This window comes from Talaromyces stipitatus, genomic scaffold, assembly GCF_000003125.1.
Source record: "Talaromyces stipitatus ATCC 10500 scf_1105507295549 genomic scaffold, whole genome shotgun sequence".
Taxonomy (NCBI): Eukaryota; Fungi; Ascomycota; class Eurotiomycetes; order Eurotiales; family Trichocomaceae; genus Talaromyces; species Talaromyces stipitatus.
The window spans coordinates 2,775,261-2,790,699 of NW_002990117.1; the positions used below are offsets into that span (position 1 = coordinate 2,775,261).

At 47.5% G+C, this 15,439-nt stretch overlaps 6 protein-coding genes across 7 annotated transcripts, besides 4 other annotated features; 2 read left to right on the plus strand and 4 right to left on the minus strand.

Annotated features, from left to right (window-relative positions):
- Window positions 1–151: 151 nt before the first annotated feature.
- Window positions 152–2,852, minus strand: TSTA_018790 (peroxisomal ABC transporter (PXA1), putative; the record flags this gene model as incomplete). The annotated part of the gene is made up of 1 exon (XM_002484001.1): window positions 152–2,852. One exon carries the CDS (start codon window positions 2,850–2,852, stop codon window positions 381–383), a length of 2,472 nt encoding a protein of 823 aa, XP_002484046.1. The 3' UTR covers window positions 152–380.
- Window positions 2,853–4,324: 1,472 nt separating this feature from the next.
- TSTA_018800 (general stress response phosphoprotein phosphatase Psr1/2, putative) lies at window positions 4,325–7,279 on the plus strand. Its single transcript, XM_002484002.1, has 5 exons — window positions 4,325–4,583; window positions 4,668–5,752; window positions 5,810–5,959; window positions 6,012–6,110; window positions 6,162–7,279. The coding sequence occupies exons 1-5, from the start codon at window positions 4,535–4,537 to the stop codon at window positions 6,372–6,374; spliced, it is 1,596 nt and encodes a 531-aa protein (XP_002484047.1). The 5' UTR covers window positions 4,325–4,534; the 3' UTR covers window positions 6,375–7,279.
- Window positions 4,468–4,508: a sequence feature (GA-rich).
- Window positions 7,069–7,090: a sequence feature (AT_rich).
- Window positions 7,280–7,361: 82 nt separating the features above from the next.
- Window positions 7,362–9,033, plus strand: TSTA_018810 (protein phosphatase PP1 regulatory subunit Sds22, putative). Of its 2 annotated transcripts, XM_002484003.1 has the most exons (7): window positions 7,362–7,595; window positions 7,658–7,689; window positions 7,789–7,860; window positions 7,924–8,220; window positions 8,274–8,348; window positions 8,405–8,807; window positions 8,865–9,033. In XM_002484003.1, the coding sequence occupies exons 1-7, from the start codon at window positions 7,448–7,450 to the stop codon at window positions 8,882–8,884; spliced, it is 1,047 nt and encodes a 348-aa protein (XP_002484048.1). In that variant the 5' UTR covers window positions 7,362–7,447; the 3' UTR covers window positions 8,885–9,033. The 2 variants fall into 2 exon arrangements, with proteins under 2 accessions (XP_002484048.1, XP_002484049.1); XM_002484004.1 differs by having other exon boundaries at window positions 7,362–7,689.
- A 26-nt stretch (window positions 9,034–9,059) lies between these two features.
- TSTA_018820 (uncharacterized protein) lies at window positions 9,060–9,880 on the minus strand. Its single transcript, XM_002484005.1, has 2 exons — window positions 9,617–9,880; window positions 9,060–9,557 (listed from the first exon to the last, which is right to left on the minus strand). Exons 1-2 carry the CDS (start codon window positions 9,785–9,787, stop codon window positions 9,105–9,107), a joined length of 624 nt encoding a protein of 207 aa, XP_002484050.1. The 5' UTR covers window positions 9,788–9,880; the 3' UTR covers window positions 9,060–9,104.
- A 175-nt stretch (window positions 9,881–10,055) lies between these two features.
- TSTA_018830 (D-xylose reductase (Xyl1), putative) lies at window positions 10,056–11,586 on the minus strand. Its single transcript, XM_002484006.1, has 3 exons — window positions 11,064–11,586; window positions 10,209–10,996; window positions 10,056–10,156 (listed from the first exon to the last, which is right to left on the minus strand). The coding sequence occupies exons 1-3, from the start codon at window positions 11,206–11,208 to the stop codon at window positions 10,127–10,129; spliced, it is 963 nt and encodes a 320-aa protein (XP_002484051.1). The 5' UTR covers window positions 11,209–11,586; the 3' UTR covers window positions 10,056–10,126.
- A 600-nt stretch (window positions 11,587–12,186) lies between these two features.
- On the minus strand, window positions 12,187–14,801 carry TSTA_018840 (transcription factor AbaA; the record flags this gene model as incomplete). The annotated part of the gene is made up of 3 exons (XM_002484007.1): window positions 12,187–14,076; window positions 14,126–14,302; window positions 14,363–14,801. 3 exons carry the CDS (start codon window positions 14,799–14,801, stop codon window positions 12,203–12,205), a joined length of 2,490 nt encoding a protein of 829 aa, XP_002484052.1. The 3' UTR covers window positions 12,187–12,202.
- Window positions 12,372–12,427: a microsatellite.
- Window positions 12,945–12,970: a microsatellite.
- Window positions 14,802–15,439: the final 638 nt, after the last annotated feature.

Genomic DNA, 15,439 nt, shown 5'->3' on the forward strand with positions numbered 1-15,439 from the left:
AAACAACAGAAAAAAGAAGCTGTGAAATGTTGTGGCGAGTATTTTAGAAATTGGTTTGAATAAACAAAAGGTGATAGTTGAGACGAGCCTAGATATTTGGCAGGCACAGGCGTTGCCCGATGTGCTGGGTCATTTACCGCCTTATAATTAGGGTTAGGGTTAAAATTTGCTCTATCTAGTTTATTTCTTGATTATGTACATTACATCAATTTGCGCAATTCCGAGGATTCATTTAACTTAGAAATCCCTAGCTAAGCCAATAGTACATGCATACAAGAAGGTTATTGAGTATAGGTGATATATACTAAGCAAGATGACCATATGTCATTGCTGGTAAAATAAGCACTGACTAGCATATCGTTCTGCCATAATAGTACATCTCATGCCTCTCCGCTTGGAGTCTCTGGCTCAGTTGAAACCTCTTGTTCAGTCAACTCCTGATAAGGAGGGGGAGCAAGTTCGCCTGAAACTACCCACACCTTATTGAGCTCATTCTCAATCTCTTCTCTCCGGCGCTTCCATCCCTCGACATTGTCGAGTCGTTTCCGTAGTTCCTGCAGCTCCTTTTCAACGCCCATCTTCTCTTTCTCCGTGCCAATCCTGTCGAACCCCCATTCGTCACCGCTCATGCCAAGGCCAAGGGTGAGTTGGAAGGTGTGGTATTTCTTTAGGGAAGCGCGTGTCGAGATTGTGATGAGCGTGATGCCTTTCTCCTTGGACCGTTCATACAATAATCCTTCCACGTCGGATGATACAGCAGAGGTGCCTTCGTCAATGAAAGCGTATCGTGGTTCGTGGTACAATAATCGTGCGAATGCCATGCGCTGCTTTTCGCCGCCACTCAGGACATCCTTCCATTCCTTACGGCAATCCAAACCACCTTCACGAGACGGGAGATATCCCAGGTGAACTTCTTCAAGGATCTTGCCAAGTTCTGCGTCCGTTCGCCCGTTTTCGCGCATGTCGACCTCGGTATGGGGGTAAATAACCTGGTCGCGGAGAGTGCCAACACTCAAATAAGGTCGCTGAGGCAAGAACATAACCCCATCCATGCCAAAGTTCCTCGGTCGGCTAACTAGACCCCGGTAGACTGGCCATAATCCAGCCACAATGCGCGCGATGGATGACTTGCCCACGCCATTGGGCCCGCAAATCAGAAGATGCTCTCCGGAGTGCACAATAAACGAGAGGGACTCGATAAGCTCATCTCCACCTTGTGGGTAGAGCGATGGCGCAACGATGGGAACATGCTCTAGGCGAACGCCATCAAAACCACTGTGGACAGTACCCTGGACATCAGAAAGAGAAAATAGCTCAGGGTGAGTACCACGAGGCTGATAGTAAGCATTTGCATGCACACGGTGCAAGGCAGAAATCAGAGTATAGACGCGAGAAGTATAACCGGCCAGTTCAGAAATGTCTTTGATGCTGTACATCATTCGACCTCCCGCATCAGCTAAGGACAACATCAATCGCTTATTGGTAATAAAATCCTTCATACGGCCCCGTTCCCGGACATCCTCCCCGGTCAAGTCGCTCAACTCTTGAGTACCGCCGACACCTCCCCATGCTGGAAGGAAAACGGGAATCGACGTCATGAGATATCCAAAAGCAGACCACACATACTTCAGGATCATATCCTCGAGCATGTTGTAGCGGATCTTGAGGCTATAGATGCCTTTCATCCATCGTTGGAGATCCTTGAAACTTTTCGTCAAGAAGACTTTTTCGATATCAGCGCCTCCGTAAAATGCGATTTCTTCGGCATTGGCCAAAAGTCGCGAATGCAGTCCTCTAAAGTCACCTTCGCGCTTGCCTTCGACGGCTTTCAATTTGCCAAACGGCGGAGAAAGCTTGCGGAGAACAGTGGCGGTTGTGAAATAGCCGCTCAAGATACCAGTAAGCGCTAGAGGTCCAAGGCCACGGTAAAGTTGATAAGTAAAGAAAATCAGATCGACGGTCGGTTTACCTAGGGACGAAGTCAAGGCTGCAGCAGAGGCGCAGAAAAGAGTCAAGTCTTGGGTGATGAATTGATCAGCTCCTTGACCCACCGCCCCGTCAAGGTTCGTTAATTTATAGTAGTTTCGATGTTCGTTCAGGTATAAATCATGGATATATCTCGTCAAGCGCGTTCGGAAAGCGATGGATATCTTGGACTGAAGGAATTGGATCATGGCATTTGTATACGACGCAAATGTCCCGATACTGCACCATTTGAGCAACCCCCAGAGGAAGGCGCGGCCTTTCCCAGCCACTAGGTCTCGAACAATCTCTCCGTCCAATCGTGCAACTAATAACGAGAGGTAGGTTCGGAGTAGAAGGAAAATACCATGGCTCATCAATAAACCTGTTTCTTTGGAGTGCCACCGCGGGTTCATGATACTCATAAGACTCAGAAACTGGTGCAAGAAAGCAAGGTTCAAACCTGGTTTTGTCGACGGCGGAGGGATCGAAGAGATGGAGTCGACACCCCCTATTCCAGCGGCTCGTGGAGGATTTAGAAATAACCTTCGATGGGCGTCGAATGTGGTCGGTTTCGTTGGATGTATAGTGACCTTGGAGGTCATATTATCCTTATACGACACATATATGATTCTTGATCCGTCCTTTCCCCGCAACCCCGAATTCCTGCGCAGCATGCGTCTACCTTGAGCACGTTCCTTGGACCGTTTGAGTAGCAGACTGTAGCCGCCATAGCTTGATCCGATGATAGCTATTATCAAGGAGAGGGTCGCGAGTATCTTGCTGGGTTTGGATGTCCGTTGCAGGCGACCACGTAGTAGCTGAATATAGCGTCGATAAAGAGCAACGAGCGGATCTTCCGCTCGTGGTAATGTTGAATGCGCCGCCATCTTGACTGAAGGACGTTCGAACCACGCAGTGAAGCTTGTCAGTGAGATGACCGCCGGCGGTCCAACGAGCTTTTCCGCATGCTTTGTTTATTTCAATTAGTCGTAGAGGGACGGTTGCAGCTTTCTGCTCACAATAGTAACTCACATTCGAGATAGAGAAGGTAGAATGAGTTGGCCTGGGGAGTTGCAGTCGTGGTTGCGACTCTCGTGACGTCGATGCATGTGAAGAACCTCGGGCCGTGCCAGGGCACGTGCCTTTTGATCGGGCGTCATCAGGTGACCTGAGATCTTCTTCAAGACATTCCCGGCAACATTCTTGTGTATAAGATCAGGTCAAGTTGATGAGAGCTGTGCAGAAGCCTATTCTCATCAAGGGCTAAACTTGTCGCACGGTGTTGTGTCTGGACTTGCCGTTGACATGATTGGCCGACATAGCAAATCGCCGAAAAGCCTGAACTACTTCGCAATTCAAGCTCACACCTTATGAGCCCTCTTACATGCCTATCAAGCGGGGAACAGGTAGAAGATCGTCTACGGCCACCACATGATTTCTGCTCCGTGCTCGGTCGCTGCAAATCGCGAGGCGTAAGATGGATCGCCCGGCTGTAGATCAGTCATCTCATCTATCCGATGGAGTACTTTTACGGAAGATGCAAATAGTACTCCTCCGCATGTACTCTGAGCGATCACCATAAGACTGTCACTATGCGGACAAATCCAAGCCAATCCTTTACCGCCGACCCCGACTCCAGCGCTATCGTCAAGATCGCATCCTTCAGCTCCAACTCGACTTATTGACTTACCAGAAAAAGCAAAACTAGGGTCTGGCTACGTGATTGGGCAGAACTTGGGACCCCTAGCACATAACAACTTTTGCACAAGGGTTGGTAGCACAGAAAGCCCGGATTCTGTAGGCAGAACGGAGTAGCTAAGCGCATCCAGCCTACATTATCAGTGGCTGGCCCTTGGCAAGTTCTATTATTATTCTGCATGTGGCCTCTCGCATTGACCAACTGTCCGCGGAGTCTAAATATCAAGCTCGCAACTTGATGAAGCTGTAGCTCGCAGGTTCTTCTCACAGCCGCAGCTCTTCCATAGCGTAGGAGCCCATGATCCATAATGTCACTGAGATAGAGTGCCTCACTGATGGATAGATATGTTTGTCTTAAGAAATAAAGTAAAATTGGCGAGATAACGACCGACTAAGCTAAGCTCGTGGTAATACTAGTACCGATCAGTCGTAGGCCGGGCGGTATGGTAATTACGACTTGTAAGTAATAATAGTGAGGAGGCGCGAAGAGCCCAGCCCGATTCGCTCTGACAACCACCACCCGCCAGACTTCAACTCGGTAAGGATGGCCAATACCGCCAATTTTTAACTAATTATCTGCTCGTCGCTAACCTGCTAAGTCAAGTAAACTAACTAAGTTCACCTGTCGACTTCCGCGTCGGGCGATCCCACCTACCAGCCTGCCCAGACCGAGACTGTCTCTCCTCTCTGGACCGGTACCATATCGGACCTTTAATCGACCACCTTCGGTTCTCTGAGTCAGGTGTAGCTACAATCACTCTACAGCTTCCTTTTACGCATAATCATTTCTGCTGGCCCCCGATCAGAAAGAGAGCGATAGAGAGAAGGGAGAGAGATTGAGAGAGCCGCCGCCTCATCAGCTCAGGAGTTGATGAAAGACGCAGGTTCGATGTCGACAACCGCAGTGCAGACCCTTCCCGGTAAGCAACATTGTAATACATATAGCTCTGGAGCTACCACTACCTCAGTCGCATCATTCCATATTAATTGTTTACTTCGTCTAGGCCGTGATTCCGCATCGTCGCAGCCCTCCGCCGATGAATTGAATCAAACACAGCTACCTGTGCCATCCGATCATGAACCGTCTGCCACCAACCCATCGGGTTCTCAGAACAATCTAGCCGCATCCTCCTCGCAACCAAAGAAGAAACGTTCGCTCTTACTCGTCCCATCGCGGACATCTTCCAGGGGAAGCAAAAATCAATCATCGGAAATGACGACTGACACCGTGCCCGATGAGTCGGTAACGATAGCAAATTCGCGTACCAATCTCACCAAACGGCGCAGGGATGCCAGCGAGTCAAGCAGTCGACGGTCGCAACGCAATGAACAAGACAAGAGTCAAGGTACAAGGAAGGATCCAACTGAGGAGTCGCACCATGCCAGATCGGAACGGAAGCCCAAGACTCAGTCAAAGTTCCTTGCCTTCTTGAATTGCTGCAGCCCTTCAGTGTCAGATAATGATAATGAAGGCCCCGATCTTCCTGCAAAGAAGGCCGAGCCCAGACAGCCGATCTCCTTACGACAACCCGTGGAGAAACCCGTCTCAACCGGAACGGAATCGACGCCTACAGAGTCGAAAGAGCAGGAACCTCTTGACGAGAAAACTAGAGACAACACAAGTTCACAGCCGACAGAAGAGACTATTGGACCTAGTACCTCTGTCTTGACTCAGCCCACCACGCTACAATCAAGTTCACAGGAAGCCTCGGGAGCGCGACAGGAACCAGCTTACCCCTACGGCGTTGTGCCAGACTTGGCCCCCTTACCTGAAGGTAAGAAAGACGACAACGAGGATGTGATTGAAGAGGAACCCGAGAATGAGACAGCGGAGGAGTTGCTACATGAAGATCATGATATCACCGTGCCCGAGGCTCCGGTGATTCCTGAGGCAGAAGATGAACACAAATTGGAAACTGGCGAGGTTGTCGTCGCTCAAGCACCTGCACCAGACGTTCTCCTCCCTGGGCCTCCTCCAACTCCTGGAAAGCAGAGTGCTTGGTTGCTTCCTCCGCCGCTGCCACACTTGCGAGGGCGGAAATGTTTAGTTCTTGATCTGGATGAAACACTTGTGCACAGCAGTTTCAAGGTTTGTTGAGCTTTCTACTTTCTGAAATGACAAGACTATTTGCTCACACTGAAAAAGGTCCTTGAGCGAGCGGACTTCACAATCCCAGTCGAAATTGAAGGCCAGTGGCACAATATCTATGTCATCAAACGGCCGGGTGTCGACCAATTTATGAAACGAGTGGGTGAGCTGTATGAGGTAGTAGTATTTACGGCATCAGTTTCAAAGGTAAGAGGTCGCAACAATCTACGTTTTGACAGTTGCTAAGTTTATCTTCTAGTACGGCGATCCTTTGCTGGACCAGCTAGATATTCACAATGTTGTCCATCATCGTCTTTTCAGAGACAGCTGCTACAATCACCAGGGCAACTACGTCAAGGTCAGTCTCCTTATATATGAGCGTCGATCGTAAGTTACTAACATTTCAAAGGACTTGTCACAAGTTGGCCGTGACCTTCGAGAGACCATCATCATCGACAACTCTCCTACGTCGTATATATTCCACCCTCAACACGCCATACCTATCAGCAGCTGGTTCTCAGACGCTCATGACAACGAATTACTCGACTTGATCCCGGTTCTGGAAGATCTCGCTGGTACTCAAGTACAAGACGTGAGCCTCGTGCTCGATGTTGCATTGTAATCATGTTGGTGTCTCGTTTTCAATCTTGCCCTCCATTTTAAGCGTTGTTTCGTTATTTACCTCTGAGCTACATACATTCCTCGAGCATTGACCTTGCATCGACCTCTCTTCCTTAACCCCGTTTGATTCTGTCTCTCATCTCCGTCCTTGATCATAGCGACCGTTTTAGATCGACCACCGTGAAAGATTGCACCCCTATCCCGAACGTGGTTCTACATGTGACACAGCGACTGGAAACCGTTTACATTCAGGTTCCCCCTATTCCCCTCTTACTACATTCAGCATTGTTGAGCAGCTCTCTATTCCCTTGATTTATTTTGTCCTGTATTTCTTTTCCATGTTGGCGCATGTTTGCCTAGTGCATTTTGAATCTTACTGGCGGCTGAGACCGTATTGTTTGGCCTTGTTAATCATTTCTGCTCCGAGCGAGCTTGCTGTCTGGCCCTTTTTCCTTTTCTATCATTTTGTGATCCTCTTGAGCATTATATGGGCGTCTGATTCTGGTCATCAGTCAAGATCTGCTCAGCTTCATGCATTCAATCTTTTACTCCTGTTTCTTATCTCTCTGTCTATTTCCCTTTCCCTTGTTCTGATGTTTTGAGTTATAACTGCACGACCATATTCCCCCATATTTCTTGTTTTCTTTCCCTGTTCCTTATTGTCTCTGACTTGATTAATCAAACTGATTGTTGTCAAAAAAAATTTTTTTTATTATTCTTCTTCTTTTACCCTCTTTCTTCATTTATTTTGAAGGTGACTCTCAGATGTTGAGGGTTGACTAGAAACTCGGACAGTGTTGTACAGAGACATTTATATAATGTACATGTCCTTCACTGTTGCGAACTGTGTGATGTACATACATGAGTATAACACAATCTATGGACAGCTTTGTATGTCCTTATCTTTAGATCCTTTTTTAAGTCAAATGTTCCCTACAGAAAGCGGCTCTTCCCCGCATGAAAAACAATAATTTCCTTCCTGCACGTCATCCTGAAACTCACCACTTACATCCTTCAAGAAACAAGCCCTCTCACAAGAAGACCAGGCAAGATAAGATAAATAACACTTTCAAAATGAAGGACCGAAATGGCTGGGACGGAAAACTGAGGGTTGACGACTCCGAGAATCGACGAGCTGTTCTCACGAACCCAGAAGCTTTGGAGGACCCTGATTACTCGGATGAGGATGCTCCTCCCGTTGAAGAAATTGACGCAGATGAGGGTATTCTCTCTTTTTTATGTCTGTTAACTGGGATTACCTTGTTGATCTTATCTCTCGTATAGATCTACTCGAGGACGAGGATCCTGATGCCGAAGTACGTTCTAGCCATACTGCGGGTTCCATCTTTCCAAGAACCAGCGCCTCTACAAGAATCGGTTGAGTCCGGTTTTGCTTACTGGTGACGGCCGTGAAGGATATAGATCTAGTGCATTTACGGATATCGAATATCGCTGCCTTGAAGCTAGAACGATTCACCAAGCTCGCAGTAAGTTCCATCCATGCCTCAAACTAAAAGCGCTTATAGTCTTACCACCGTTATATCCTGCAGAGATTGTGCCTCCGCCAAAACCAAATCAGTCGCATCGAACTCCCCTCCAACCTCGGCCAAACTTTGAAAGAGCTCGATCTCTACGATAACCTGATCAGTCACGTCAAGGGTCTGGACGACTTGACCAATCTCACTCTACTCGATTTGAGTTTCAACAAGATCAAACATATCAAGAACGTGTCGCACTTGACGGAATTGACGGATATATTTTTTGTGCAGAATAGGATTTCGACGATAGAGGGGCTTGATGAGTTGGTACATTTACGGAATTTGGAGTTGGGAGCAAATCGGATTAGGGTTTGTTATTCAAAACTTGTTCGAAAATGAGCATGGAGGCTGATTTTGAGTAGGAGATTCAAGGTTTAGATAATCTTCGGGCATTGGAGCAGTTATGGTTAGGAAAGAACAAAATTACGGAGATGAAGGTATGCCCATTTCTCTCTAAGCTCCTCTCGCTTCCATACGTGCTGAGGTTGGATAGAATCTGTCAAGTCTTTCCAACTTGAAAATCCTCTCCATCCAATCCAACAGACTCACCAGCATCACCGGCCTCAGTGACCTCCACAGCCTCGAAGAACTCTACATCTCCCACAACGCACTCACCGACCTCTCCGGTCTCGAATCAAACACAAACCTCCGCGTGCTCGACTTTTCCAATAACCAAGTCTCCAAACTCGAAGGAATATCACATCTCACTCAAATAGAAGAAGTCTGGGCATCCAATAATGGCTTATCGAGCTTCGAGGAAGTTGAGCGTGAATTGAGAGATAAGGAGAAACTAGAGACGGTGTATTTTGAGGGAAATCCGTTGCAGACGAAGAATCCGGCGTTATATAGGAATAAGGTCCGGCTTGCGTTGCCACAGCTTAAGCAGATCGATGCTAGTAAGTGTGCTGTAGCACCTATTATAGGAGAGGAGCAAATTGCTAACGAATGTCTAGCTTATGTGCGTCTTTCTTGATGTACCAATGGCTGTCGGATGGATAGAGCTGCGAAAACGGGATGTATTAATGAGGTTACGTATTGATATAGGCTGGATTCTCTCGTTTACAGTATTAAAAGTATCATAGGTGGCGTTCCGAGTATAGGCTCCTAATCATCAATGGACCTTCTTATCATTCTTCCAAAAGCGTGAGAGACTGGTTGGGTATCATAATGTTCACCACTTCAGAGCAGGAAATCTACTCATCCAACAACGCCAATAAGCTTCCCTTGAGTTCCACTGCCTTCTTCTTCTTCTTCTGCTGCTGCTCTATATCCTGTCCACCCCGTAAATACGACGTATCAATCACTCCATCCGCAAATACCCTTCTCGGAGCCCCCGCGGCAATCACATCATCTATCCGCGCATCATTCTTGATCGCGGAATGATTCTTGTCGTATGAATAGCCCATGTGATCATTATTCCAGGGATTTCCTCCAATTCGTTCTTCATGTTCGGATTGAGTTCCTATACTTGTGTGGATGTCGCAGGTGACGTTGACGTTAACGGGATGCTCATGAGCCGGGCCATAGTCAGCGCGAGGAGGTATGGGAGATGTAGGAAACGATATCGTCAACGGAGATGCATCGACAGCTTTGGAAGCTGCTTCGGACGTTTCATAGATGGCCAAGATATTGGATTTGTCACCTTCCTAACACATTCTATCAGCCCCATCCATCTTCATATTCGCATTCTAGGAAAGAGACTTACTTTACTAGGTAAGAAAGTAGCAACCTCCCCAAACTTCTGCAAAGCATCTAGCAGACATCTCCGTTCAGCTATGTTGCGCAATGGCTGGCTAGTCTTGATATCGATTTGGCGGGCGAGGAGTTTGATTGTAGCACGGGGTGTTTGGACGATGCGTCGGACGGGAGAGTTCATTATGAATCTAGTCTGGAAGAGTGATCATATCTCTAAACCGAGCCGTTACAGTTCAGGGATGAAAGTGATGGGTTCACATGCTTTCTTGTTGGTGGTTTGTTGTAAAGTTGAAGGTGTGGAGAATTGGAGATCTCCGTTTCATCAAAAGAGTGATTACATAACCCTAACCCTAGTTAGGATCCAGAATAGATACTAAATGTAATTAGCAGTCTACGAAGTAGTCTGATTACTATACTCTCCTATATTTTGATTTCAGGAATTACTATTTGCACATTGATCATCATTCATCTATCATTGCAGAACGAGCTATCATACTCGTCACACCCGATACGAGCGTGTCTATGCGAAAATAGGAATGTAGATACCGTACTAGAAGAGAGTTAGCTTCGCTTTCTTTGCAAGATATTGCAAGATTACATACGTTAAGAGGATCATTGAAACGAAGTCCCAAATCCAATCCATTAATAGCATCAATATCCGACTGCTCCAAACTCCATCCGGTAACGTCCAAATTCTGACTGAGACGGGTCGGGTCATTACTCTTGGGAATGACGGCAATGTTTCGCTGGGTGGCCCATCGAAGCAAAATTTGAGCCGGGGTCTTGCCATGTTTCTGGGAAGTAGATTTGATGACATCGTGGTCGAAGAGCTTAGGTGTGTTATGGGCGCTGCTCATGTCCAATTCGATAAAGCTCAGGGGTCCAAAGGAGGAATATGCGGTGATCACGATGCCTTCGCTTTGGACATACTTGATGAGTTCTTTCTGTTGGAGGTATGGATGATGCTCAATCTGGAGAGTGGCAGGACGAATGCGAGCATGTCGCAATAGGTCCATGATAAGCTGGACGCTGAAGTTGCTGATACCGATGCTGCGGGAGAGTTTCTTGTCGACCAGCGACTCCATAGCTTGCCATGTCTCTTGGATAGTAGCCTTGCTGAACTCGACCTTGCCGTCGGGAGCGGTCCATCCGGGAGGATAGCGCTCAGCAGGGTCGACCCATTTGAGTGCGACGGGGAAGTGAATCAGGTAAAGGTCAAAGTAATCAAGGCCCAGGTCATCGAGTTGCTTGCGGGCAATAGGCTCGACTTTGTCGCCGTCGTGGAATGTGTTCCAGAGCTTGGAGACGATGAATAATTCTTCACGCTTGACGAGGCCGTCCTTGATAGCCCGAGCGATACCTTGGCCAACTTCTTTTTCATTTCCGTAGTCTATGCGTTTCTAGCGTTAGTGTTTCTGTCCAGTGCGCTGAAAGTACTATCGCGGAATTCTGCTTACCGCAAGCTCCGTCGAAAAGACGGTAACCAGCCTTGATAGCTGCATAGACCTGGTCTGCGCAAGTGTCGTTGTTGACTTTCCACAGTCCAAAGCCCACAAGGGGCATGTCATAACCACTGTTAAGCTTGACGGTGGGAGAAGACATCTTGCTTGTAGTAGGTACAATCTAACGGCAAGAAGACAATTTTTTTTTTATAGAAGGAAAGAAGGGGAGGAGTAGAAGGATAAGAAATTGAATATATTTTTTGAAGGAAAGAAAAAAGAAAAAGACCAGCGGGGAGCTCACTCTATATCTTTCTTCGCATTTCTCTACCACTCCACATCCAACTTCCTATTTTCCGACACTAATCCTCCGTGAATGCGCATACTAAATACGTATGTAGCAGCCCTACCTTAGCCAAAATAAATAGAGGGGCAAGTCAGCCAGCAAGCAACCACGCGAAGCGGGGTGGAGGTGACAGCAATCATAACATGTAGAGAATGGGAGCTATTTAACCCGCGTTCTCCAGGACCGGAGACGACTGGGCCATTCACCGGTCTAGAAGGATATGCTATGGACACTCCGATTGACAATTAATTGAGGAATTCGTCTCCTGTGGGGATCGAAGAGGTTGAATTTATCCGGTGTGAAAATAGCCGGCCCTCAGTGCGTGGGTATCACGGCTAAACTCGTTGATGATCGGACTTGCAGTTTTCCCTCTTGTTTCTGGGTTTACAGTCGATGGGGCCCATCATACGTTATAACGGATAATTTGAGGGAGTGGAAAGTTTTTGCAACTCTGTTAGAGAAGGGGGTTGCGTAGGATTATTCATTATTAGCCACCGATCTGGGTGTAGAAGAGGTGGCTCGTGATATACGTAACCCTAAGAAGTCCGGATTACTCAGATTTTCGATACTGTACGTAGATGAAATGATGTATTGACCTCCTCAAAATTGGTAAGCCAACCCCGGCTTTTTAAATAAGTAGAGTAGAAAAAGACACAAGAAGAACGTATGTGAAAATTACTTAAATGATATTGCCGAGTCTGTTTCAGCTCTGAACGCCATCAAAAGTAAAAATAAGTATCCTTTAGAAAAGACATGGAAGATGAAGTGGAAAAGAAAAAGAATAAAGAAAGATCATTAGAATCTTGAATCATTACACGGTTTCGACTGCATTAGACTCTGGATACCGTGTGTTTCCAGTAGTCGTTCCTCCTAGATGACTATCACCGGGGTTGGCACTGCCGACGAGCTTGCCAATCAACTCGTCAGGAGGTAACATCCCTTCCAAGCTGCTGTTCTGATGTTCACGGGAAACTGGTACTTGATGATGATGATGGGAGTGATGACTATGATGGTAGGGGTTGTGATGGTGATGGTGGCTGCTCGAAGGAAAGTGTAGATGGCCATAGTTCTCAGTGCTGATATCGTGATGAAGAGATGGGCCTGTTCCCTGTGATTCCCACATGGAAGGGGCCTGTGTATGAGAAATACCATGCATAGATGGTGCTGTAGTCCCGAAGATGGAGTTCAGGACATTGTTGTTACTGTCATGAATGGTCTGTGATGGCATGTACTGATTACCATGCCCACCAAGACTGTATCCCGAAAGATGTGAATGAGAAGATAGCGAAAGATCATGAACGTTGAATAATGGGTCGCCTGCAGAAGACATATTTATACTACCGCCCTGTGTACTCTCCGGCGCAAGACCAGTGAACGAATCGAGTACCGACGTCACTGATGTCTTGTCCACTATACCATCGTCCGCTTTATTGATGTCGCTCAAAAAGTCATATGACCCTTGGGGACCGAACATATTAGTGACGCTATCTTGAGGGTCTGTGTATACCGGCCACTGTTGTTGCAGACTAGCCGCCGTTTGGGGTTGCTGCTGCTGATGGTGGTGATGATGATGATGATGTATCAGGTTACCATGAGGGTTGCCATGATAGACACTGTCTTGCGGCTTGTTGGATAGCAACGACTCCAATGCAAGAGGTGGTAGATCAATACCTGCTGCTGCCGCCGCCCGTGGGCTATTAGTCGTACTACGCCCAGCTGGAGGAATAAGACGTCTCCAAGTCGTAGTACCAACTTCCCCAGGCCGTGTTTGACGAAATTTCCACAGGAGGATCGCCATTCGCTTACGATCATCTCCTCCCTGTGGATTGGTATTGAAACTATTCGACATGTGACGATGACTACTTGGCGTAGCAGTCAACTCCTGAATAGCAGATAAGGACCGGAAAAACTGTCTTGTATGATCATCTGCGGCCAGGGGAGCTTCTGGCTGACCGGAGCTTTTGGCCATTTGTTTCTCTTGTGTTAACTGAGTGAACAGTTTCGCCCACCATGACGACTCGAAGAATGGTTTGACTTTTGTGGATGATGCCTTTTGAAGATCGTGGTAGGTTTCTTGCATCTTTTGTCCTCCTTCGTAGAGAAGCGTGCTACAAGCCCAGTCTTCCATCTGACTGACAAGAGACACGTCTCCCATTGTAGGATGGGAGAAATCAAGGTCGAGTTGTATACCTAACCGGGAGCCGGTAGGTGGAAAGTCAGTCATAAGCTGAAGGTTCACCTCTAGCAAGATTATGTCACAGTCCAATGAAGACGTGGGATCGTCGACGAGGGAGGAAAGATAAGGAAAAGACGTGCGCCATCCTGCCAGGTTCTCTAGAGGCATGGGGAGTGCTACCGGTCGGTGTTGATCCCCCTGGAGACGGGTGTAGACATGCAACGCTTTGTCAATTCGGTTTGTCTGCTGCGGTGCACTAACCCACATGTCGAAGTTGAAGGCATGGATTAGATGAGAATTAGTATCGTATATGTTGGATCCCAGTGTGATAGGAGTCGGAAGATCTCCATTGTATGTATGAGAAGAAGCGCTATAGTCAGGGCATGCAGAATGTGGTTGGCTATTGAAACTTCGTGAAAGTTGATAATCAATAGACGTCCTATATTCGGGATTGGTCATTGGAGGTTGCGAGTTGGGCGCGTCTGGTCTTTCTCTGACAAGTCTCTCCCCTGGACATAATGAGCAAGCTAGTCATGATTGTACTCTAGTACCACTTACATTCAGGGTCACCCTTGAGGAAAGAATCTAACACCTGTAGGTGACTTGAGACTTGTTTCCTTGTACGCCGTTTCCCAGTCAACTTGTAGATATATTCCGCAATCAACTCGTTACGTCCATATGACTTGCCACGTTCCGACCACTTCCTACGGCCCATGGGAGGGTTTGCTTCTAAGGCTTTACATTTGGAGATTATCAGTATTCGTAACGCACGCGGACGATGTGGTTTATGCTCACCTTGCTGAAACGCATCTTCCAATGCATCCGACCAAACTGGCTCTCCATCCTTGCCAGTATCACGACGCGGCCGTGCTCTATACTCCAGGTATTTTTGAGACTTTAGATAGCTGCGCTTCGGACGCATGGTTGGCATCGAATGAGCCGCTGACTGAAGCCGTCGCAGCTTCTTGGCCTGCAAACGCGCTGCGAGAACATGGCTATCATGGAGACTGGTACTAGATATCGAATGATGGAAAGGGATAGGAGCAGGAGGATACTTCAAAGCCAACTGGAGAGGATCACCGCGACTGCCAGCATCTCCATGCATGGTACCATCAGCGTATGATTGTGCATTGCCTGAGGTGTGTTGGAGAGCTCTGTGAGTACTTCCTCCTCCAACCCTATCAAATGACGATTGTGTTTGGGGTGCGAAGGACTCGGTTTGCCAGTCAGCCATGGCGTGGACCAGGGCGTCGTTCTTCGCAAGAATGGTACTGGAATTCCAAACAAGAAGAGTAAGAGGTCCAGTCACAATGCTAATGGCCTCTCACATACACATCACAAAGAGGGCACACACACTCGACGGAAAGGAAAGATGTCAAGAACGTAAAATGCTACAAGAGAATGTTGGAAACTGGGAAAGAGAATGTGCGAATGCCAGAGCAGAAAAGATGGTGTTTATAGTAGACCATTCTCTATTATCCTGTCAAAGGGCTGGCCAAGATGGGCCATAAGAACCCTACTACACCTAAAGGACTGTCTGATAATACATGCTTCCCCTTTAGAGTATACCCGCTCTCTGATCGCGACGGAGGCGGGACCGTGACTTCAGGGCCGGCCATTTGCAAGAACTGGAGAGGAGAACCTTAGGACAGTTGCTTGTCCTTACTGCCTTGATTAGGGCTCACATAGAAGGGCATAATGTTCGAGATACTGAGCCAAGCAAGGGGTCACCAGACGGCACGACCCAGTCAAGGACCACTCGGAGAATTTCAGCCAATACTGAGGCCATTTAGCGTTGAGATATCAGTATAAAGAACATAAAAATACCGTGATGGTGGTGTGGTGTTGACGCTCGGTGGCGATGGCGGTCGA